General features: G+C 27.4%; 1 protein-coding gene across 4 annotated transcripts in view; it reads right to left on the bottom strand.

Moving 5' to 3' along the window:
• The window catches only part of LOC132929816 (mucin-2-like), a 29,761-nt gene extending 17,933 nt beyond the window's left edge, over window positions 1-11,828 (bottom strand). For 3 of the 4 annotated variants that reach the window (XM_060995396.1, XM_060995397.1, XM_060995399.1), the window contains exons 1-2: window positions 11,635-11,827; window positions 5,758-5,826 (exon numbers count right to left, since the gene is read on the bottom strand). In XM_060995396.1, the coding sequence (XP_060851379.1) occupies window positions 5,758-5,805 (48 nt within the window). In that variant the 5' untranslated portion in view covers window positions 5,806-5,826; window positions 11,635-11,827. Of the gene's footprint in view, window positions 1-5,757; window positions 5,827-11,634 lie in introns of all 4 variants that reach the window. The other variant, XM_060995398.1, reaches the window with a different exon arrangement.
• Window positions 11,829-27,353: the final 15,525 nt, after the last annotated feature.

The following is a 27,353-nucleotide window of genomic DNA, read 5'->3' as shown; positions in this document are numbered from 1 at the left end:
TATATCCTATATAGTAAAACATATGACGATATTATCGCGTACAAAAATTCACATTAACTAGCTGTGAAAGTTCGACCGCGCCTTTTATTATGCGACACCACCATGTTAACCAAGTCTTCATACAGAAACTTTACAAAAGTGTATAATATTTACATCTTTCTAGGCGTTATCAATTTCTAAGTTAAGAGCACCTACACGTGTAAGTCATACTGTATAAATAATTAAACCTACATAATAATATATTTGTCAATCATCGTTATAACAATTTTATACAGTCTACAAATTACAATACTACCCTTAGATTTTATTTTCTCAATGACAATTTTTTTTTTTTTTTTTTGTTAGAGAGCGCCCTTTAAACACTTAGAACTATCACTATATTCGCACCAGAGTGTACATTTTCTAAAATAAAAACTAAACTATCAATCACCGTATAGGTAGAGGTAGACTGTAGTACCTACTTATTGCATTATTTTTACACAGACATTATTAGGTATATTATAATTATTTAAATCGCTTTTTAGTTCTGATTTGTAATAGCCGTGTAAATTAATTCAGCAATCGTTTTTAATTTCACTATTTTTTTCACATCTAATAATAATAATTTACAATAGTTAAGTACAATGGTCAAACAAACAAAAATAAAATCTGAAATTTCATTTCATATTATTTTAGCAGACTAAAGATGATTTGTACCCAACTTTTTTTTCAACAGCGTTCTCTTATATTTTATAATTATTACATATTATTATATTAATGTATTCATTATTTATCATCAGAAATATTAATTTAGCGATTTATATACGTTTTGTGTTAACTCAACCCAGAGGCGTTCCTAATGGGATAGACAAAAGTACCCTATATAATTAATAATAACATACCCGCTATCAGATAATGCATACACTTGTATAAGCACATTGTGGAGATTATCATTTGATTTTATATTATTATCTATTAACTTAAGTTGGATTTTTATTAAAATAAATAATTATAATATTTTATGGTAGAGATACTTGTACTTAATATTTATTAAAATTTCGTTGATTCTTTTGACATCTCTCAATGTTATTTATATTTTCAAAATGCCACAAAGTTCAAACTCAAAGTACATTGTTTAGTTTATGCTAAATAGTTGAACGTCATAATATCAGATAAAATATTATGTACCTATTATATAGGATAAACTTCAGACATTAATTTTCTAAACTCTCGTGGTAAGCAAATTTTCCATTTATTTATGTTTGTAAATTGTATTATTACTTTGATGTTTTACTGTTTCTAAATAAAATTATATTTCAACAGGTTTCATATACATTTTGACAAACACGGATTTTCTGAATAAATTTAAAACGTTTCATGATGCAAACATTTCGAAGGGACAATACTGAATTTCGATACACTTATAATACAACTTCTCGTCGTCATAAATTGGATAGCTTTTCAGACCAACTGTTATACGATATTACAAATACAATATTCTCGTTCCAGCTAACAACTCATATATTTGCATAATCAACTCGACAACGCGCGTTGTGCACAATATGTGCACACTATCATGCACCCGAATTCGTTCAATGGTAACGTATATTATAAATTATGATAATTAAAATAAATATATTAATGATTCTCTCATTTTTCTTTTTTTGTTATTAAAATTTTAATTTTGTAAGTAAATCGTATACATCAACATAATTATTAATTATAACCATATACATAATTATACTTAAACCATGATAATTATATAAATTGATTCTATAGTTGATATTTTCAAAATAAAAAAATAATAATTAACTTAATACGTTAATACCATTGTACCACATCGCATTTGCTGTTTCTTAAGAATTCTAATCCATTTGTGAATAATCACCTTTGTTATTATAGATTAAAATTCTATGTACCGTATTATAGACTAACCCTGGTTAGATTACACCAAGATGAAACTGAAAATCGCTCTTTTCGATAAACACCGTAAATTTATTTATAGTTCACCGACTACAATAATTGTACATTTACGCACGGGTTATCATTATTGCAGTATACCGACCAATTTCATTACAAAAACTACATGGTTAGCATACCTCATAAATGACGTAGCTGTCGGCATCGACGGTTTTCGTTTTTCCCCAAACATAACGACGATCGTATTATTCTTATAAGCTATCATTGGATAAGGATTTAATTCATTTTATACTTGTCCACCAAACGCATGTTCCAAAGTCGTCATGAAAGAAACTAATTAATAATAATTCACGAGTTCATGACATCTAAATGTAAATGTTATTTTAGCATCTTTAATACATGCCTACGTATATATGTATTTATTATTATTTATAATATAGTTTTCAGAATAAATACAAATAAACAAATAAAATATCAAGTCGTATTAATCTGCGAAACATCTTCTATACAACCAGGCATTATATGTAATTAATTAATTCATTAAATTACATTATAATAGGTAACCAGATACCTATACTGCCTATATAAACGGTTGCGACGCGCAATTTATTATAACAACGCATAGAGATGATCGGTCGCGGAGCTGCAACGTCGGAGGCGTGTGAATGCACATCGAGAAAGCGAAAGGACTATTAAAGTACCTATTAGAATAATAATAATAATATAATATCGTATATTATTATGTATTGAAGGCGTTTCAGACGTTATTTCGATAATATAACAATTAACATAATGCGATCTATATACTATAATTTAGTATGTTGTATTGTCTTAGTGATTTCGAGTTTCAAATTGTATAACAACGAGCCCTGTCGCATCACACATGTTTCGTAATATCTGACGTACGCCCATTACATTGTAGCAGTATTACATAGGTATTATTATTATTTTCTAACAGACTAAACGAGTGAGCACAAAAATGTTTGTACGTACGTGCGGATGGCCGGTGCAAGCATGTATAATGACGCATTGTCATCGCGATGAAGTACATTGTCACGATCATCGGTCAGTAGGTACTTATGAACGTGATATATCGTAAAAAAAATTTTAAAAACAGTTTTTAAAAAACGTCATAAAACCGCTCATCATAAGACACCGCAACACAAATTACGTATAATGATATTATAACACTTTTACAACGCGTAAACGCTGTAGCGCAGTTACCTCGTGGTTTTAAATGATCGATATAATTTCTCACGATGGCATAAAATATATACAAACAAAAAATATATATTGCACTGTTTATTGAAGATAGTACAGAATAAAACGATAGAATCGTCAAAATTATTCGGACCGGATAGACTGCGATTCCGAGTTTTTTTAAAAGCCAAAGTCCTCACGAAACGAGGTACTTATTAAATTTTGTCCACTGTACAGTGAAACTCATAATTTTAATGATGTTTTTCAATCATTATTATCGAAGAATATAAGAGAAAGTTTCAAGATACCAAAACTTTGAATTTAATTTAGAGTTAATACCATAGTGCATGTAATTTTATTTCATATAACTCATATTATAAGACAATACTCGATTGTGCGCATTTTATGTAATTACAAAATTTAAATTTGTAATAATTTATAGAAACTAGAAAGTAGTATATTTTATATTGGTAATAAATCAAATGACATATATTTCTCTATAATATCAGTAAAATTTCAAGAATAATTCGTGTCATTAAAAGTATGATTTTTAGAAATGTTAACTATGTTATAATATATTTTTAAATGTTTATCAAACAAGTTTAACAAACATAACATTTTTTTTCTCTAAATGTATATATTTTTATAAGTCTTTATATTTTTAATTACTTCAATAAAACTGTAATTTATATATGATGATTGATGGTTTTGAATCGATAATTTAGATAACAAATTTCAAAACTTTTACAATATAATATGCAATTTTAAAATACTTCAGATAAAATATATTTCATTTTCCCTGCAATTTTATTTTTATTTCTTTAACCATTAATTACAATTAACTGTATTTAATTTATAATAAAAATTATAATCAAGATTTTAAACAAATACTAATATTATTAAAAAGTGATCATTTTTAAAATTCAATTATTTTTAATGAAAATACTGTAAATCCAATTTATTTTATTTATATCTATATAACATCTGCTTGAAGGTCTGATAAATTATTAATATATTCCTTTAAAACATTCAAAATTAGTTTTTAATGAAATTGATTTCAAGAAAGAAGAAGTCACAATTGTCGGTTTATAGAAATTCCTATTTACATTTAATTAACTTTTTCTGAATAAAAAATATGTAAATACAACAATTATTGAAGCTTTAAAAATAATGCCTAGATAAACATACATTGCATTAAAGTTACATGTTTTATCGTGTCAGTTTAAAATCTAAAAAATATTCAATGTTACAATAGTATACAAATCGAGTATGCTAATATTATTATATTCATAGTATATAAATAAAAAATACATTAATTTAACTTATATAATATGTACTATTTACTCCAAAACTAAGAAAAATGTACACAATCTACATCCGATATATTGTGATATACCATATACCTACTGATACCATTATTGGGAGTAGAACTCGTTTGCTTATATATTGTTACAACTAACATTATAGTATTAAAATATAAATTTAAAATACTAAGCTAATTAATTTTAACGATTAACTTTAATAGTTGAATGATCTAATTAGTTAATATAATATAATGTTGAGAAAAAATAATAGAAGTACCTAGTTGTACAAGATTAATTTATTATTTTCAGGTGTTTGTGTCCCATAACCGTGGGAATAGTTAGTTAATTTCAAATATGATAGGATGAGATATTGTCTCGAACATTTCGCTTGCTCTATAGATATTTTGTGTACATAATATGCACGCACTATTTTGTAGAATCATAAATCTTTAAAACGTCTTTAATATTTTCTATAATCTCAACTCTAATCGGAAAATCCCAACACTTGTGTACTAACATTTAAATTGCTTTCCGAAACTTAACACACGTAATTGGTTCTTTTTTCTCATACAATACGAATTGAAATAATAACATTAATACCCCCGCACCCCCCGCCCCGCCCCCCCCATATCCCCCACGTTGTTGTTGTTGAGAGAACATTAAAAATGTTTTATTTTTAATTTATTAAAAATCTAAATAGCAATTGATAATAAGAAAAGCGAAAAATAAGAAAATACACACACTTGTACATAAATGCACATACTTACTATTTAAAATCAATACGTTTCGTCATTCGTGTCAAATATATAACGAAAAAATGTAACAAAGTCTTAAATATATATTTGTTTTACAAGTACTCACTATTCACACTTCTAAGTGAAGAAGTGACTCGAGGGATAGTCAATAATAGTGAAAATAATAGTACAACTCGTCCACTTCAAATTTAAATTATAGGTATCAATTATAATATATTCAAAAACCTATCAGAAGCGTGATGCAAATGTTAAGTATTTTTATTTAATCTTCAAAAAGATAATAGACCTCACTAAAACAGTATATTAATAATTTATGAAAATCAAAGTAATTATATTATCTGGAATAAATAATTGTTAGTCTGTGGTTGAGAACGCGTTTAAATGTGAATATTTTAAAATTATTATACATCTTTGATAAATCAGGCTGATTAAATATTATTATAAGCCACCTTTCATGCTATAAATCGACTTTACATCGATCCTCTTGAACAATAACAAATCAAATATTATCTTGATCCCCGAACCCAAAATTTACATAAACTAGCGGTCACTGTGTTTTTATAGTATAGCTCAAATTTTTCATTCAACAATCGACTTACCTTAACGAGGACTGCCAGAAAGCACACGGGCAAAAACTGCCACAACATTTTGGGCGTCTTCGGAATTCACTGTAAACAAACAAAATTAAAAAATCATTAAAGCTATTCTAAATTTAATTTCGGAAGCAAAAATCAATTGGATGCCAAGACCAATCGGTAGCATCTAATTAGTATATAATAAATTAAGCAGCTGCATTATAATATAATATTATGCACATGATAACATCGATAACGATAACTATAACAATAAGTTACGGTGTCTATAATAGGTAACACTCATCTTAATAAACATAATATCGTATAATGTTGTGCATGACTTGCTCGCACGTAACCTCAATATGATGTCTTTTTAATGACGGACATATTATTAGGACCTATATGATACATGATTCATTTTATCATCCACAGTGTTATAAAAAAAGCTTTAAAAATTTAAAATTTAATACAGAGAATATGTAAAAAATTACAAAATATTTTTTATATTTAATATTATGGTGTCAAATTCTTCAATTTTAGAGTAAATTAAAGAATACACAAAGCGTCACGGACTATACATAACTAATGTTTGTCTAATTAGATTTCCTCTAGTTTAATTTATTCCAATATATTGCTCACAATCTCAAATTGTATGAACAAAAAAAAATAATTGTGAAATTATCGCTACATGGTTTTTTTTAAATATTAAAAACTTTTTACTGTAAACTGTTAACATAATATAGAATTTAATTTTAGTATCTAAGCTTTACGACTTCTAATTATCAATAAACTATAGGTAGGTACCATTAAATAAATTATAAATTATATTTATTTTTAAATTTTAACAAGTGATATGTATAAAGCCAAAAAGAAAAACAACTCAATCATACCGAAAAATTGATAATTAAAATATATAATCAGAATATAAAATTATGTTTCTACAAAATATCGAAAATATTATAGTTTGTTACAATAATTTAATATGTCTTAAACATAAATTTATTAATTAACTCGATTGAAATAACGTTGTCGTGGTTATAATATAAATGAGTTTAAGGGCATTTTTTTTTTTAGTATTTATTGTTTATCGTCAAATATAAACTGAAAATAAAATTAAGTTTCGAGTATTATACTAACTTACGAGTAGTCCAAGTGACTTAGGAACTACGTAGTATTAGTATTATAGTAGTATCATCAATATTGTTATTGCGTTAGTGATTCGACAAGCGCTCTTTGCTATATATAATGCTATAAAACCCACTAAATTAATCCAAAGTAAAATGTATATTATTTTATATGGTATAGAGTTTGATTATTTAAATCATACGTGTATTATAATACAGATATAATATTATATGCAATCATCTTTGACATTATTTCACCCGTTTTCGATAACGTAATAAAATATTATATCGTATTTTGTTCTAACTTCCGGTAAAATCTTAAAACATTTTATAACGACGACCGCATATGAATCGGACAGTAAATTATTTTTAAAAAGTGTAATATAGTTAGATTTTTTTTTTAAATTATTTAAATTCTCCGTGAACTTACTATACGCATAAACTATTATGTGCGGCAAGTGCAAACTATAAAAACTATTAATAAAAATACCTAACTAATATTTTAAGCTGTGTGCGTACTTATATAAATTCTATACATTATACATACAATAGAATATAAGTATATAACACATACACACACACCATCGGCTACGTATATAGCCACATCGTACTTAACGCATCCGAACGGGTAGCCCTGCGTTTTGTGTACGTTTTCGGCTCGTAAATTTCACGACCACGACCGTATAATGAGTTTTGCCGTTTTATTGCATAAAACTATACGGGATGCGTGGAGCTCGAGGTTACACACAAGACCCACAGAAATGTCAGCCAACCTACTTAAGGTTTTCTGTGACCATTTTCCTCCTGGAAAATATAATATTTATACGTGCAGATGCTTACCTTCAGACATTATTATTATATTTTTGCATATGTTTCCGAAACATTAAAATGTGATATAAGCGATGGATAATCGGAAAACGATTCCTAATACTTTATTAACCCTTTGAGTGTCACAGGCGCACATATGAGTCCACCACACAATAATCTTCTATTAAAAAAAAATAGTGCCATAGACGCATATAATGCATCTTTGCTCTTAAAATATATTCAATAACAGCTGTTATCAATACTATACATTGATACCAATTATCCAAAGACGAATCAAAAACATTCATAGAAAATATATCGGACAAAAAATAACAAAGAAGTTATAAGTGAATACATTTTTTCCAGTGATTGTCAAAATTGTTGATTATCATATCACCTACGTTATATTTAAAATATTTTAAATTGTTCTAAATTTTTGTTTGTTTGAGATACGTTTACATTTTAAATTTTAATAAAAGTTGCGTTACTAGAATGTTTAGAATCAAATACTAAATAATATTATTCATTAAAAACGCCAATTATCGCATTCATAACAAATTTAGGAACTATTAGCCGCATAATTCTAAATGAACAATAACTTAGGAAATATTGGTCCAAAAAAAATTGTTTTTTGTTACTATATTAAATAATCAATAAAAAATAATAATAGAGATTATAAAGGTGCCGCGATATAAATGGTTCAGTACACGAAAATATTTATCAATTTGTTATTAAAAATTTAAACACACACACGCGTATATTATAGACAACGAATTAAATTTAGTTAAGGAAGAAACTTTAGGTGAAAATAACCATCACATGTTGACTTTATGACCGTACCGTCCCCTAGCGAACGCAAAAAATTTTAAATTTCACCGTCATCGGAACGGTTATTCTTACATAATATTAAACTACTTATGATGCAGCATCAAAAAAGACGATTTATCGTCTGCAACACCGTTATTGCGCATGAACCGTATTCATCTGCAGATGTTACAAAACTTTACTTAAATAATAATAATATAATATATATCCATAGTTTTATGATAATAATATTTTAATATCGTAATCGCGTCAAATGTCTGCGCGGCTGCTATAGTACTGAAGCAGTTACAACAATAACTAACATCACAATTAAAAAAACATATAACAATTTACTAGTAGGTGCCTATAATAATATATGAAGCGCGGTATGTGTGCACTCTAGACACTGTAATATAAGACAACGCTGATGATAATGTGCATACAATGTAATAATTATACACTCACAGTGTGTCGTTATAATGATATAATATAATATTATGTTATAATATACACACGAATGCCGTACGGAGGTGTTGCTGGTCTATATCGGAGGCGGCGACGTCAACAAATGTCGGTCATCCGACTTCAACTGTGATGCGGGATGTTATTGTTCACACGATAACGACGTTTTTGTTATTGTTATCATTTTTTTTTATATTATTATTATTATTATTATTGTTCGTCCGCCAATTATTAATTTTTATTATTATTATATTCTGCCGTCAAAAAATCGCCCGTGTGAATTTTTAAACTAAACGAGCAAACCTACTCTATCCAACGTATCATGCGTATCGATTCCGCAATCCCCCCCGCCTCTCTACGCCCGTCAACGATTAACTAACATATTATTAGTTAGTCAACGGACTCGATAAAAACATTAAAACAACTTTCGAGCCATCTTTATTCCCAACCCGACAGCATACGATTCACTTTTATTTTTATCGAACATCTCCAAAAGCCAAAGGTGACCGTCAAAGTCAAACATTTCGTAAATAAATAAAATACATAATATTATATTCTGTCATGACTTCCTATGAAAAAAAAAATAAATAATAACGATTTCGGTGCCATTTTTTTGCTCAGATATAGTCGGCGAGAAGATCGTAATTATTGTAATACTATGTAAAAAAACATTATTTATTGCGTGCGTTAACACCAAACGTCTTCTCATACAAGTATTACGATATTGGTAAATAAGTTATTTAAAATAGTTGCATATGAAACACAAAACTAACTACTAACGAGTGAAATTATTTCTTGCCATTACGAAACTCACCGTCCATTCACGTTTTAATTCGATAATTTTTGGTTTCCGAGTGTACATAAAAAAAAAAATAATAAATCCTAATTTAGTTATTGACATTTACTAAATACCGATGAGTTGAAATCATTTAATTCAGTATATATCTGCGGAATCTTAAAAGAAATACGTAACTAATAACGATACATATTTTATCGTATCGCTAATAGCTACAATATAATATACTGGTATTGGCGTCGATAATAGTGGAATGTTCAAAATAAATCAACGGACTGACAAAATACGAATAAAGTGTATAATAATTGTCCAGAAGACTAAAAAAAAAAAATGTATGTACGATTTACCTTTAAATGTGCCATTTTGTTACACTCGGGTACCCACAGCAAAGCTTTTTTTAATGAAATAATATTATGTTTTGTAATTGCAGTGCAATGAATATATAATATATTTCTTTTTCACGCACAACGCAACATGAACGGAATATGATTTGCTCTATGAATACAATGTATTTTATTTTCCGCGTTTAAACGAAATGTATGCAGCTGCAATAAACTATAGGGAATAATAATAATGTTATTATATTATAACGAGTTTGAAGTGTTTGCGGGTTACGCGAGGTGCTCGTTTGTTTAGTGTCTTGGTGAGAAACACCGGAGTCAACCGACCGACGGCTAATTAAATGGCTAACCGATTTTGAATGCGGGATTACTAATTATTCATTTTCTGAACGTTATACGTTCCCTGGGAGAACCACCACGCGCGTAACACCGTTCAATTAAACGTGATTCGTGACCTGTGTGAAATTCTAAAAGCACGCAAAAATACACAAACTGGGAAGTTAAATAATAATAGTGAAATACCTATGTACATATTATACAGTTTTTGTTTACATAAGTTTATCGGGCACGTTTTTGTATTTTATTATTTTCTTTTTTTTATCAAGAAAAACAGAAAACCCATTATTTATCTATCTTTGTTATATGCGCAATAGATAATTTTATTAAAAATATATTTTAAAAAAAGCACAGTTAAAAGGTAGGGACTAGGTTTATTTTTTGTTCTATTTATTTTATTAATTAACACCCATTTGAATTAGATTTAAAAAAAAAATATAAGTAGTCGAATCATGTCAATATCACAGACATTTTCAATATAAATGAGGGTGAATTAGGTTTCAGCATCCTATTATTATGGACTATTAGTACTTTACTTACAATTTAATTACTTAGAAATAACTTGTTCAAATTTGGATTCAAAAATATTTTCTAAAAAAATCATCTTCTTAACAATTTACATAAAAAAAAATAGTGGTTCACTCACAGGTTTTATTCCTAAATTATATAAAAAATTGTATATGAAAATATAGTCCTTAAATATACATACTTGAAAATTATAAAGATTAGAATTTGAATAAATGTATTGTTAAAGGAAAAATTATGTTTAGTGAATCACCATATAAATCATGTATGTATTATTCAATATTATGTGAAATAAATCGATGTCTTCATCACGTCTAACCGTTACGGTAACCGTCGTTCGTTTCAATACAGAAGGAAAATTCATTGCATTTCTATATCGACGTATCATAATATTTGAAATATATTTATATTTATGTGTGTGTGTGTTATTTAATATTTGATAGAAAAACGACGGACACACACATTATTAATATTTTTTATACTAACATCAGTTTATGCGAGCTCATTTAAATGTACATATAATAATTTATTAAATATGTATAATTATTTTATACTCAAATATTCGTTTTTGGTATGTATAGATAATGCAGAAAAATAAAATAAAATTTTAATGTACATAATATATTATATTTAGCGATAAAATGGCCATTTAATGATAAAATATGCATCTTTTTCATAATAAAATGTAATTATAATTTAAACTAACCTTATATTATTATGTATCCGGACGCTCGTAATGTGAAAATCCGATTTTTGATGGTTGACAAATGTTTTTTGAATTTTAAACTATAAAACGTTAAGAAAAAACACAGCAATCACATCACCGGAACAGAATCGCGATACTACGCGCGCAGTACATTTCTCGGACGATCGCGAGAATAAAGCAGACGATCCCAGTCGTGGAGAAAGTTTATATATATACCTGCCGGTCCCCGGCGCTGGTAGGTATTATAAACATACCTACACGATACGCCGCTTTTTTATCATTATTATTATATTTCTTTTTTTCTGGGAGACGGTGGCCGTGAAACTATTGCCGGCCGAACGTATCCTCAATAATATTATTACACCAGTTTATGATATAAACTATCGTTTTTACACCGCCTCCACGGGGGCGAAGATTTTTTTCCTAATCGTCTTTCGTATTTAAACATCAATTTATTTATTATTCACGTCTGCGCCCGTAATAAGTCAACCTAAGCTGATAATATTATTACTATTATTATTGTTAGGTATGTCGAATTCAGACAGAAAACCTATCTGATTCGATGGTGCAACGAATTTTTTTTTCGAAAAACCCGTAAAACATAGCTAGCTAAATACCATTATAATAAATTATACATTAATTAAATTGCAACACGCCAATTACGCGCAGCAAAATCAATTGTAATGTGCATTACGGTCTATACTCTATAGGTTGCATCGTTTGAGTCAGAATCGAGGTTTTACAGTAGTATTTTTATTTAGCTTTTTCGTAATTTTAACATTTGCGAAGCAAACTATTTTTTCACAATCAAATGTCGCGTTATTAAAATTAGGTATCAGAAAAAATAATTATATTGAAATAATATTAAATACCCCAAAAACTTATTTTTATCGTTACAACAAATCATCGTATCAATTTTTTAGTTATACTATTACAGAACATTATTATTTAATTATTTTTACGTTATTATAAAAAAAAATATATTATAAGGTACCCTATAGGAATAACTTAAGAGTAAGAAAACTTTATGTTCAGTTACGATCAATAATAAAAGTACATATAAATAATCAAACGCCACACACAATAAATTATTTAATCAATCTATGATCGATTTAATCAAACATTTAATCGCCATAATATTATAATGATGACTTCGTACCAAAAGATTACTATGATTATTAATACAGCACACGTACGCTTGTGAGCTGTACACATATACATGGTAATAATAATATAATAGATATGAATGATATGATATTATGAACATAAATCGTTTTGTCGATATTATATCTCCATTGTACTGCAGTATATGTTTTAACTTTATGCGTATAATTCCACCATTTCAAAATTATTTTCAATTAAAAACCAATGTAATAAAATTAATGGTATGATATTTGCTTCAACAGGATTACAATAAGAATTACACACCAAAAACTGGAATAATATATTTTAATAATTCTTATTTGTAACCGATACCTACACACGATTTATGTTTACCTTTTACAACAGAATATAGGTACAATGTGATGCAAAATTTGATGATTTATATAGGGTTTGATATTTAATCAATTCATCAATTTTTTTTATATTTTATCCTCGCAAATATTTAATTTTAATCACCAAATAAAATTTTCAAGGTTCTATGTAATAAAACAGTACATTTTTTTTTTAAATTTAACCTTATTATTTGATGGACATTTGACATTTTAAATGAATTTTATAACACTCATCGGTCCAATATGGACTTTATAGGACGAAATATTAACGACTGTTCATACACTCAAATCGTATACGCCTAACGCATTAACATCGTGTTTAATTCACTACCTATACTTCTAGTAATATTTCCTCATAATATTACTATCGTTTAGTATTTATAATAAATAAATATATATATATTATACATGATGTGTAGGTTGAAGCTAATAAAATACATTTTTAATATTTCCAGTAATTTTATACATCCCTAAAAGCACGATGTAATTTTATAACCAAACACGATAAAAAATTTTAATATTTCAATAATTTAATGACTTTTTAAAAATTCTTATTTCTTACTAGAATTTTAAATACAAAATATAATTAATTAACTAGAATGTGTTTACGGTTAATACTAAATAATTTAATATTTCTACCCAAACTACTAGATTTTGTAGTATATACATTCAAAACAATACCTAACTTTGAAAGTTCAAAACAAGTTTTTGACGAATTATTTTATATCTACGTAAAATTCAATTTTTGTTTTAGGTAAAACTTCAACTCAATATAAATGTAGATTTTCCATAAGAAGTTTTTTTTATTTGTTTATATACCCAGAAAATGCAACATTTACGATGAAAATGAATAGTAACCTATTGAAAAAGTTTTTGTTTGTCACAACACATAAAAATATTTAAAGTTGTTGAGTCTTTTATTTTTATAAGCCAATTTTATTATATGACTGCTAGAAAATAATCAATCATGTCTGTCTCATTGAAATTATAATCTAATACAATACTGAGTAGATTTTCGTACACTACAATATTTATATGAATATCATATATTTCATATTTTATATATGTATTATTATCATTATTTAAATTTTAAAATGTTTTATATAATCTATTTGTTCGTTATTCTTACATGTCTGAATATAACATAAAACAAATTATACACCATATTCATAATTGAGTAATATTATTTACCAATAATAATAATAATAATAATGTATAAAATAAATTGAGTAGGTACCTTCGAATAATTACTGACGTTTTCAGAAGAACGTTTCTTTTTACATTTTTTTCTCAACCATATAATCATCCAAAAGTAATAGTCGTACTTATCTGATTTAATTAAATATAAACATCGGGTACATAATATTATTCTCGGTAATGGAATTGACATCAACACAAAATAATATTTATAAATTTTCAAAATATAATATAATACGTAATGTTTAAATCGTTTGTTATAGACATATAGAAATACAATAATAAATACCTATATATATATATATAGTATATCCGAGGTTATCTACATTTAATTTAGTACTTATCATTTTTAGAAAGTGTTTAAAATGCCAACCGTCGTTGTTGTTAATAATTATTGTTTAAATTGTTTGTATCTAATCACTCATATTAATATTATATATATGGTATATATTATCAATTGGTATAATAATAAGATAAATAATAGTACATAGTATATCTTTGAACGTACGGATGAAAATCGATTATAAAAAAAAATAAATTGATGTATGTAACCGCAGATAGCGTATATTGATTGTATCATTGCAGATGTAATATAAATCAATACAGAATAAATAATAAAACCAAAATCACAAGACACGTTTAATACAGCGAGATAGTTAATAGAATTCTTTTATCCGTGTATATTATATATTATTTCCTCTTTCTATATTTTTTGTTACCTACTATCCCCCGGGCTTTGACACAACACCCATGGGAAATAGGTAGCGAAGTTTAAACTTGTTTCCAGAGACTCATCCGTTCGTCAGGAAGGGATAATATAAAAATAATCGTCGCTAGGAGAAAAAATAAATGCATTAAAAAATGCTTTGTCTGTCGTGCTTCCTAGACGTTGTATAGATATACTCGTGCGTTCGTTCAAAAGAAAGTTATTTATGACAACGGCAATTAAAAATCAGACACTTGACTTCTCCCCTCCCGTAATATAATATAATAGAAGAAAACTCGTAGCTTTATAGGTGTAGAGCATAACCTCACGCGGGTATGTTATTATATTATGTACTTAATAATATTGATGTACCCGCGACTAATAAAGCGATTTGTGATTCTTGAACGCCAAGCGTAAATGTATTTTCTATAACTCAATTCAATAGGTACATCTTTATTTATATTGCTTTCATTTAAACGCTAATTGCCATGCACGATAACCTAAATGGATACATAAATAATTATAATATTTTGTCACCACCAGTTACTTTTGATGATTGTTATATTAATAATAATAATAATATATTCTTCTCGTATATACATTTATCGAAAGTAAACGTGTCGAATTTCAAATTTGGTTTGCAATCGCTCTAAATTTAAAACAATATGTGTAACACGACTTTATACTCCTTTGTACGAGAATCATGAATTAATATGCAAAATTAAAAATCCTCAATAATTACTATTGTCTTACATACGGCCATAATAGATGATCTAATGGCTGGGGCGTTTCCATTCAATGTAAATTCATTAATTTATTATTAACATTCAGAAAGTTATACGAATATATAGTGTCACACGCATGGCTGATAGGTAGACAAACTAGACTGTAGGTATATTTATTAGCCGTGTGATTACCTTGAATCGAGTAGAAGGATATTCAAATATTGTGTATTTAAAGACCGGAATTTCCAGACTCAAAACTCAAATCGAGTTTGAAATGTTGATAAACGTAGAAGACTTATAATCACAGAAATAATAGATAATAATCAAATTAATTTAAAACGAAATATATAGCTAGACGGTTATTTTTACAATAGACGATGCCGACTAAAATAATGATATACAACTTTAAACTAACAACCACATTCAAATAATTACGCAATCACTAAACGTTTAATGTTCGTTTCGAAATCCCAAACTTTCAGTTATAACTATAAATTGAATGCATTTATTTTTATATATATTATCTCATCTAGTAGTAATTGATTATTCTTTTATATTATACTTCAGACTTGGCGTATCTCAGATGTTTTATATCTACATAAATAATCATCATATAGTTTGAAATATTCAAGGAACTGTAAATGTGCAGATAAAAAGTTAATCTTTACAAACTTTTTAATTTGTTTTAAATATATAAAAACCATAAGAATATAAATGTATAAATAAAGAAAATAGAAAATAAAAATAAAGATAATTTTAAATACTTAATATTATATAATATTAGATCGATTGCGTCAACGTGCATTATAAGACGATCGCGTATTATTTGAAATAATATTATATAAATTCTTGGGAAACAGATTTAAATGTATGAAATTCAATTAAACTGAAATATTCAGACTAAACAAAAAATATTATTGAGTAACAATTTACACTATTAGTTATAAATTCATTAGAAAATTTAGCTATAAAAATATTTAACAGTTAACTAATATCTGAAAATTGTTTTACAAAATTATAATAAAAACAATTTAATTTTTCTTTAAACATATCTAAATGAATATTGAATATTTATCTTGAAAATAAATAAATATATAAATTTATGAAAATTATAACTATTACAATACGAAAAGAACACTCCAAAAAATCTAAGGTAAATACGCAGTTGTATAGATTCTAAAAATATTATGCGAAACTGTGTAAAATCCAAACATTAATTTTTAATATCCCAAAAAGAAAAAAAGATTTCCATCTCGCTTGTTTTTACTACAAAAAAATATGCAAAATACTTCAACATTGTAGTGTAAATAAATGATAACGGATGTTGTAATCACGGTTTTAATCACGGACCACAGTGGTATTGATCAGAATACACAATTTCTTGAATTATGAATTTAGTTTAAAAATGTCTAACCATACGTGACTTTATTGTAGTACCATACAAATTGATAATATTATGTATATAGTTGATTGGGATCTTATTTTAATCATTTACCGAAACAATAATAATTAATTTGTCAATTATTATCATTAGAAAATACCCTAATACAGATATGTTATCGTATGTTACGTCTCTCTGACCCAACTACCGCTTATTTCGATAATCACCGCCACTCATTTTTCCTCTAACGTTGTCCCCGCACCTGCACTATAACTGCGAAATGAGTGATTTCGCACACAAGCATCCAACTAGTCTCATATGTACCAGCGCCGTCACTCACGAAACGCTATATTATCAAAGACTCGCATTTATGGCGAAGTCATCTGAGGTAATTGACAAGTTACGTATTCGTATAATATTATAGCTGGGTCAGAAACTGAGGAAAATATAACAATAATAATAATAATAATAATAATAACAACAACAACATAATAATAATCCCGAATTTACGAGATGGTATATTATTATTATGTCAAACGAGCAACGTGAAGAAAAAACAATTACTCGACATAAATACGTACACACAAATACGACGCTTTTTTAGCAATTTTTATTTTTCAATACCATGGTTGATTTATAACCAAGACACGTCCGAGCACCAAAATATAGTGTCTACGACGTTAACATCGTCCAAGACTAAATTTTACTCCGATTTATTTAAATTCTGAGTGGAACTTTTAACGTCTTATTTTTGGGTGACTAACGTTTAACAATATTTATCTTCAACTTTAGGAGTGGTTTATGGTAAAAATGGATTAAGCTAGTTAATATATGAGAAAGGAGAAGGATCGAAAAAATAACATTTTTGTATTTTTAAAAATAATCGATTAAAAAAATAACAAAAATATTTACGCAAAAACAGTAGGTATTCACAAAATTCGTCTGTTTTTTGTAATTCATTAATTAAATACTTGACATTTTTACAAAATAATAAAGTTTACACATTCTAAAAATATTCAAAATATTTTTATTCTTTTGAGCAATTTACAGACATATAACATTTTAAAATTATTTAGTATTTTTCAATTTATGTTGATAACATTTTTTTTCAGTCAAAATCTATAAAAAATAAAAACATATTATTATTATTATTAAGGTTCTTCGTATAATTAAAGAAAATATAAAAATAATATTTTATAAGTGTTTAAAGTTCAAATTTCAACGAAATATTTAAACTTAAAATAATATTTTTTCTCAAACAATTTTTATTTATTTTATTTGAAAAATATTAATTTTTAACGCCTTACAACTTTTAGGTCATTACGAATATCATTATTTTCTAAACAAAACTACAAATTATAAATGAGCTAATGTTTATACAATTATACCTCGAATCTATCCCATTCATACTATAGCGTGTATGTAAATACTAAAAAGTTAAAATAATAGTTGGTACAATACACGATTAAAATGATTTTATAATATATTAATATAAGCGATGTTTTTAGTAAAAATGTGTTCAACCTTCCGTATAACTACTGGTGATAAACTAATAAAAAAAAATTACTAATATTAATGTAGATTTATTATATAATATCCGTAGATTTAGAGACTGACACATGCTGTGCACTGCCTTAGCACTGCCTATGCTCAGACTCGTTTTTCATATATTATCGTAAATTGAATTCAAATTTAACACATCCATTACAGTGACCTAGGTACTCAATGACGAAGTACACTCAATAAACTATACTTTACAACAGAGTGACTTTCCCGGTTATTTATAATGTTTGTTTTCGTGTTCGAGACATTGTCAGTTTACCCAGTTACCAAGAGGTCGGCAGCGTATGTTTATTTCTAACGTCATAATATTATTGTGTTCCACAGTAAATTTAATTTTTCTACAAATATTATAACACTGTAATACATGGGTGGCCCAACTGCGGCTCGCGCATAGACTCATGCGGCCAGCATCTTATCGTAAAATACAAAACATTTTTTTCTATGAATTTATGTATTTGAAGAAGTATAATAATTATATAAAACATTTACAAAAAAATATATTATTTTTTGATACAATATTTAAATATATACCTATTTTTTTTTTTTTTTTATCAGTATAACTAATATCATATTTGTTGCGTGTTAATTATTATACGTTGTTAGGGCAGTCCATAAAAATTCCGTTAAAATTGAGCGATGTTTAGATTTAATCATTTTCAATGTTGAGTATAAAGATTCACGAAATCGATATTAATTGTTGATCACAAAGAGTAATTTTTGTATATCTAATAACAAACACATTTTTCCAACAAACAATGACAAATTTATTTGAACTAATTCTAAGAGTTCAATTTCTAAAGCTGCGAAATCTGACAAAATTAAGATAAAATTTAATCTGACATTATTGTACATTATTATATTGTATCGCATTCTACACACGTTATTACAATTTTTGATATTTTATCTTATTTACGATAATCATATTATATAATATTAATATGACCTTTTTTCATTTCGGCTCTTCCATTTTTATTAATTTATTGGACAGCTCGCGGGTCTCTTCTCGCTGGCTACCCCTCGTATAATATATTAAGTCGAATTATAAACCAATATAAATTAGACGTTTATACAATTAAGTAAGTGAATTAACTAAATTATTGCCCCACTAATGTACGGTACTCGTCGCTACTCCACTAATATGAACTAATATAGATAATAAAACCTTTAGGATTCAATGTTCGATAAATCGTATTGTATACAACAACGTATTACAAGACTATAGACTATAAAGTATAGTAATATCATGGCGGCGTAATTAAAAAGGGGTCAAAAGGTACGGACGCACCCAAGTCTTACAAACCTCCCTATATAATGCCTATTGAGGAGGGTCGTTAAAAATTTTGCTCCTGGGCCTAAATTTTGAAGTTACACCTCAGATATACTCAAATTTGATACCTAATAAAATTCAAACACGGAAGAGCTCTGGTTTTCCTTATTTATACGCTGCTGCTGCCACCTCCATGCCAATCAATCTGACCATACCTAGTTATAATAAATTATAACTTATAAGTTATAACCTATAACGGCTATAACGTATACGTTTAAAAAAACCTCACTATACATTATTCGTAATGTTAAAGTTTTCATTATGTTTTTTATTTCTAATCCAGACATTTCGAATTCCACCATCAGTATTAAATTTGTCATTCGTTAACGTCACTCGTAAAGTAATAACGTAATAATAATAATAGTCTTGTGATCTCAAGATGTCCTATTTTAACAATAAAAAATATTATGATCTTCATCACCGTTATGTCTCCATTATAATATAATTATACCTATATACGTGTTACTTGTTAGGCTTAAACAACTCTTAACACAATATAATATATTATATAAAAAATAATAATGTTTTAACAAAAGTGTTTCGCCACAACTTTCAATATAATGATAGTTTTTAATATAACTGTTTATTAATTATTGTACTTCCGTTCAAACACATTCTAATAAATGATATTATTTATTTATTGAAAAATATTTCATCTGCTTTAGGTTTTCTCAGTATCTTAATAAAGTAATATTTTGCTTAGAATGCTTAGATACTATAATATAGGTATTATAGTGGCTGAAAAAAAAAGTAAAACAACAGAAAACGAAATAGAATAAGAGAAATCTGCGCCACACTTTTGACCTCAACTGTTGAAATTTGGGTACCTATACTTATATGCATTTATTTATAATTATAATAAGACTGATTTTTATGTTTTTTTAAATACTTTTTAATAATTTTAATAATTTTATAGACATTTAAATATTAAAATGAAATTGATTAATTAATAAATAAAAATACGATATGTTAATCTGTAAAAAAAAAATATACTATCACGAACTCCTATTATCTGTAGTATACAATATTAAAAAACTACTCAAAAACTACTATAATTTGAATTTGAATTTAGATACTTCAAGGTTTTCAAAAAAGTAATCTGATTTAAAATATGGGAGGAAAAAATGTTGGTATAGCCACAGGCAATTCCTTGATTTTTATATAAATCGAAGTATTTGAAAATATAGTCTTTAAGCATACTCGTACTTAAAAATTCCAAAAATCAGAACTGGAATAAATAAATGTATTATTAAAGAAAGAAGAAAATGGCAGTGAGTACACTCTGTATATTATAATTTGACTTAAGATTATGATAATAATGTATTATTACGTTACACATACACACCGTGGGTTTAAATTGTAATAGTACCAATAGTAATAACACGTGTCGCATAACAACCGTCGTTAGAATCTGCTGAGTCGTCATGGATAATTTTTACCGCCCGATCTTAACGTTTCTAAACTTTGATTTTTAAACATTCACATATGTATGTGAAGGCGGTTCACTCTTTACGACAACAATGTGCCATTGTTGCCCACATGTAAAAAGTAGTTTTTATGATGATGATATTATTGATATTGTATAAACATTAAACACTTCCAACTATTTTAATGAAAATAAAAGTGCGAATTAATCAAAAATCTATCATAATTTCTTTAGGATTTTTAAAACATAATTTTATTTATTTATTTATAAACTGGCTAACCATATATAAACATTTTAAATTATAAAAATAAATCTTCTCGATATATTAGAACGGTAATATATTTTTGATCTCGAAAATAGACCCACTATTACGTTCTAGTCTGTAAGGTTGCACGATAAAGAATATATAGGTTTTTTCCCATTTCGGTTTCGGAATTACACCAAACTGAAGCTCTAGTATGCAGTAAACTAGCGTATGGTCGTGGAAAACTAACGAAACAAAATATATAAATCACAGACTTCTCCATTCGATCCAAACGCACACACTCGCACACGCGTACATCACTTACATACACTATGGTGACCAAATTTGGTCCATTAATAATTATTACGAAAAAAAAATGTCGATATTGATGGCGGGACATTGACACTCAGGCACGTGTACAATAGGAGAGTTGCGTGAAAATGCGCAGTTTCCCTTTCTATCCCTTCCACGCTTCTCTCTCGCTCAGTCTTTCTATCCATCACTCTGACACTCTCTGTGTATTATATATGTATAAACATTTCTCAGTTTCCCTTTGGCCAATTGTAATCGAAAGCCCTGTAAATGTGATTCCCATTGTAGATGTGCATTTTCGTTTATGTATAGGTATGCAAATTATCGTCTAGTACTGTAGTGCAGCGTCGCATACTTAATACACGTACTGACTCGCTCTGCACACAATGACGAGTTTCTTCTGTTAAATTCCAGACTGCTGTCACGTCTTTATAGCGTGTAGGTATATAAGCCACCCCAAAAATGATTATATCATAATTTTCCCGCTCCTTCCGGTCTTTTGTTAGGTTAGAAGGCGCTTGCGACACTTAACAACAGCAAGAACACACTGAGGCCGTGTAATAAATCTAAACCAAAACCTTATGATGGCAATACGATATCAATACGAACATAGTATATGATATTATTTAATAAGAATTTTTTTTTTCTATATATATGCAAAGATCGATAAACAATTGTTTTTTTTTTCATTTCCTAAATCAAATAAATTTAAATTTAAATTTGAAACTCCGTATTATTCTACGTTTTTGTTTATATTAATGATTAAAATTGAATGCTACAGTTTGTTGATTTTTATACAATACATTTCTTTTAAAACGTTATTCACTCGCATAATTAATAAAAAAAATACTATAACAATGATTATTTATTCTAAATAAATCACTTCATTTAACCTAATTATTATGTAACTTAAAGTAAAATCAATTAGGTAACTTTTAATATTACGTACAATTACCTTTCATATTTATATTAATGATAAATATAAAATATAAAAAATAAAATAAAATATGTCGATGTACATACTTTGAATCAATAAATTCCTTAATATCCCTTCGGTGTAAATAAAAATATAATTCTTTCATTCTTTAAGAAAATATTTATGTTTATAAATTATATTTTCTTATATCAAAGTATTATATCATTAAATATGATCTGAGATTTAAAACATTAAATCCATCTTTATACAATACAAAAAAAACGATTTTAAGGAACAAAATGTTTCAAAATGTATGTTATCGTTCAAGCCTCATTAGACGTCCAAAATTATTCACATAAATCACATGTATCTATTAAAATAAATTGTTCAGTCGTTTAGTCTTACAAATTACCTTGTCATATGGTACAAGTTGGAAAATTGGCAATGTTTTACGACCGTATATATTATGAAACAACGCTGATTTGCGTAGTAGAACTTAAAGGCAATTTCCTATACTCGCTAAAATAAACTAATCTACTCAGTTCTTATGTAGGTTTATGTATATTTCAAATGATACCAGTTATTTTAATCCGTAAATGTCATTATATTGGTTTTTATCTTTTTTTATTTGAAATTTTATGACAATATAAAATTAAATCAAATATATAATGTATTACGAACATATAGAGCACTGTGATTATTTAGATAATACGAGTATCTATAATATTATGAATAATTTAAATTTAAAAAAAAAGCTTAGTTCATTTTTTTAAGATAAATTATAATGATGTTAATTATAAACTATTAGCACAATTAAAAAAATATGTAATTGAGTATTACTTTTAGTAACAAATAAATAATACTTTTTGGGGATTATTTTCCTTATTTTTAGATTATTCTGAGTAAAACGAAGAAAATATTGATTTATAATGATATTTTTAATCCTATTTAATAAAAGGTGTGCTTAAAAAGTTACATGTGGCATTATCTTTATTCATTATAGATAAAAAATTGAATCAATACAGTTCATTGAAATGGTCACTTTTATCTTTCACTTTATATACGTGACTACTATTATAAACAATCTTCGACAAATTTTATCCCGAAAATAAAAAAATCAATATTATAGGTAACAATTTAATTTTATATTAATTTATTGGTAGTTTATAATTGTAATAGTACCATAATTTTAATGTTTAACTGTGGTTAATGACTAAAAAATTAAAATGTATTTACAAAACTGAATACACATACATTAAATTAGAATTTATAAAAAGCAATCTTGAAAAATATTACCAGTTTTAGAAATTAGAATTGTGAACGAAATTTAATACTAGTTTCTAACTATTAAACATTGTTTCGTAGCTTATAATTTACAATGCACTTTGTGTCGAAAGTAGCTACAGATATAAAAATAAAATCGAATTAGATGTACAACTGTTTTGTGATAGTTATAGGAATCGTAAAATAAACAATTATTGTAGAATTTTTGATTCTTTTTTTTTTGTTTTGAAACCATAATTCAACGTATTAGTAGTTTGTTACATTCAATACTTGTTTAGAATTGATAAAAAGTTTTTCTATAACGATTACGAAAACTTAGCTACTACAAAAACCAACAGAACACTGAACGTGTAAAATGGGCGAAAACACGTATAAATCGGACGGCGGTGTACTATAATAGAAACGAATGAACGTGCATATACGGCCAATCGGAGAAAATTACTATTAAAGAGAAAGAAAACGGCTCACATTTACTGATATTAAAAAACAAATATACGTCCATGCTATATTATACACTATTATTCTGATTGATTCGTATTTAGAAGTGAACACTTGTTATTCCGAAAAATATTAACTTTTATCGACTTTTCTCCGTGGAAAATTGTATAAATACACTCGTTGTGTTTCCTTTACTTCTTCCATCCTTAAATATGTTGGTGATTCTATTCACGGGATGCAAGCCAAATAGGATTCTTTAGTATGACTCGTCCGGAGACCAACAAACATTTATCGTTATTCGTTAAGTCGTGATTTTAACAAACATTTCCTCCGGCGAGTGTAGGTAGATACCTACGTGGTTAAAATACGTAGGTATAGTTAGTTAGTTTGTCGATAAAATCCTAAAAGCATTCATTCGGTGCGATCTCCGACCCAAAGTCCTTCGCATTCGGACTGGCATTGGACCGGATAATTCGTGCTGCACGGACGCGTGCAACGGTTTGATTCCTAACCCGACCAAAGCAATATGCCCAGAGATACAGGTACATACTACATATTGTATCATAATAAAAATTGGTATAATTTATTGTGTAAATTTATGATTACCATACTAAAAACCATATATCTATAGGTACTGAGATATGGGGTCTGGGTAGCAGTATTATGGTAAACAGTTCCCACCCGTTCATTGTCCTTAGAAAGAAAAAAAAGATACTGAGATATGCCATTCCGTTACTCATCATTTGTAACCACTTTTATTAACAAAAAATGTAGATAATGATTGCAGTATTGACTGTTTATAACAATTCCTGCAAGTGTTTGTTTGTCTTAATTCGAAATAAAAATATTACTGATAATTTTAATTTTAGAGTTACCTTTCAATCTGAAATAGCCAATTATTTATGTTTGTAATTTAAAAGTTGAACCATCCTATCTCGTTAAATATTCAAATAATAAATACGTTAGTTACTAAGTCTCAGAGTCTAGACAGGATGCTGATAGATGAGTGTTTATAAAGGGCAAGTAGGTGTGTTTTTAAAAGGACAAATACTGCTAGATACCCTGTACATAAGCGATAAGCGTATATTATTCAATTACATTAATACGGAATATATAATATATTAATAATATATATAATAGATTTTTAAATCATATACCTGGTCCTGCAGCTATATAGTAAATACTAGAATACTGTTTATAAAAAAAATATACATATTAAAACCATTTAAAGACGTAAATAAAAAATAATAAATTAATAAATAACATAATACATTAAAATATATATTGATATGCATCACCGATTTTTTTTATTTTGCCATTTACTCGTTTGCAAATGAAATGTTACCGATAATCAATTGATCTCTCTACACGTTATTTATACAGTGGATTATTAGTTTGTGCCATTTGGCGTTTTTCGCATCACCTTGACCCTCGTAATATTATGATAATATTTTACCGCCGTCGTGAGGACGAGCAATCGGCCCAATCGCGTGCAGATGATCATCGCAAAAGGTCGAACCGAACAGGCTGTCGGAAATATTATGTACACGTCCGGTTAAGGGGTGTGTGCAACGACCAACCGATCAATCGCACACGTATATATTATAATATTATTATATTATGTTTATTGTGTTCTCGATCTGCGTGTAACGTTTGTCATAACATTATTAATGATACGACAGTCATATTAATATATTATCGAGACGCGTCAAACGGGTTGGATTTACGACGTTAGTATCGGAAATAATATTATCATCGGTCTACTGCAATACAACCAAACCGCCACTGCCGGTCAGATCAGGTCCGCCACAAGTTATCTACATCGCATACGCTCTAGATTTTGATTTTAAATTCAAAACCAAAGGGAAACAGACTTTATCATGTCGCGCACACTAGCTATATATGTTTTCCATAAAATAATAATTTAGGTCATTTGCAAAATATCGGTTCGAGAGTTATTATTTAAAAATCTGTGACCGGGATGTTAAGTGCGTTGGTCGCGTACAGAGAAATTAAATCTATGTACGATCTACCACGCACTATAAAAATGTATCATACTTGTTGAAGTCACAAAATTCTAACGTGTGCCGGACCTTTGGCCATTATACAATTTACCATCGTAAATCCATGATATATTATTACATTATCTGCATTTTTATGTTAAATACGAAGTCCACGCATAACTCAAGTAGTTCTACTAAAGTCGTACAAAAGGTACATTTGATAATATTATAATTAATTATAATGTCGATAATAGACAATTTAGTATCTAAAAAACAACGTCTTTTTAAATATAATATATTTTGTGATATAATTATAGTAGCCGTATACAGGACAAATGCCAAACACGTTCATTGTTATTTTAAATACAATTTTTTTTTTAAATTTAGTCTGCCTTGTCATCACATCGAAGCAGTCCATTTAATCTACCATAAATATTATATTAGGTATTATATGGCTATAATGGAATTAGTTGCCTGTATAAAGATACCACGGCGTGATATGAAGTTTTACAACAGATACGTTTGCGTAAAAAAAAACTACGTTGCCTAATGGCGTGTAAAGTAGACCCGAACTATTAAACTGCAAGCCTTTGTTATAATAATAGTTTCAGGTACATTAATTCTACCTACATACATTTCGTCTGAAATTGGAGACGGAATACATTTTGTAATAATAATTATTAATGTAATCGAAGGTAGAG

This window comes from Rhopalosiphum padi, chromosome 4 (genome assembly GCF_020882245.1).
Source record: "Rhopalosiphum padi isolate XX-2018 chromosome 4, ASM2088224v1, whole genome shotgun sequence".
In the NCBI taxonomy this organism is placed as follows: domain Eukaryota; kingdom Metazoa; phylum Arthropoda; class Insecta; order Hemiptera; family Aphididae; genus Rhopalosiphum; species Rhopalosiphum padi.
The sequence above is the reverse complement of the archived record's forward strand: the minus strand, read 5'-3'. Positions and strand labels throughout refer to the sequence as shown.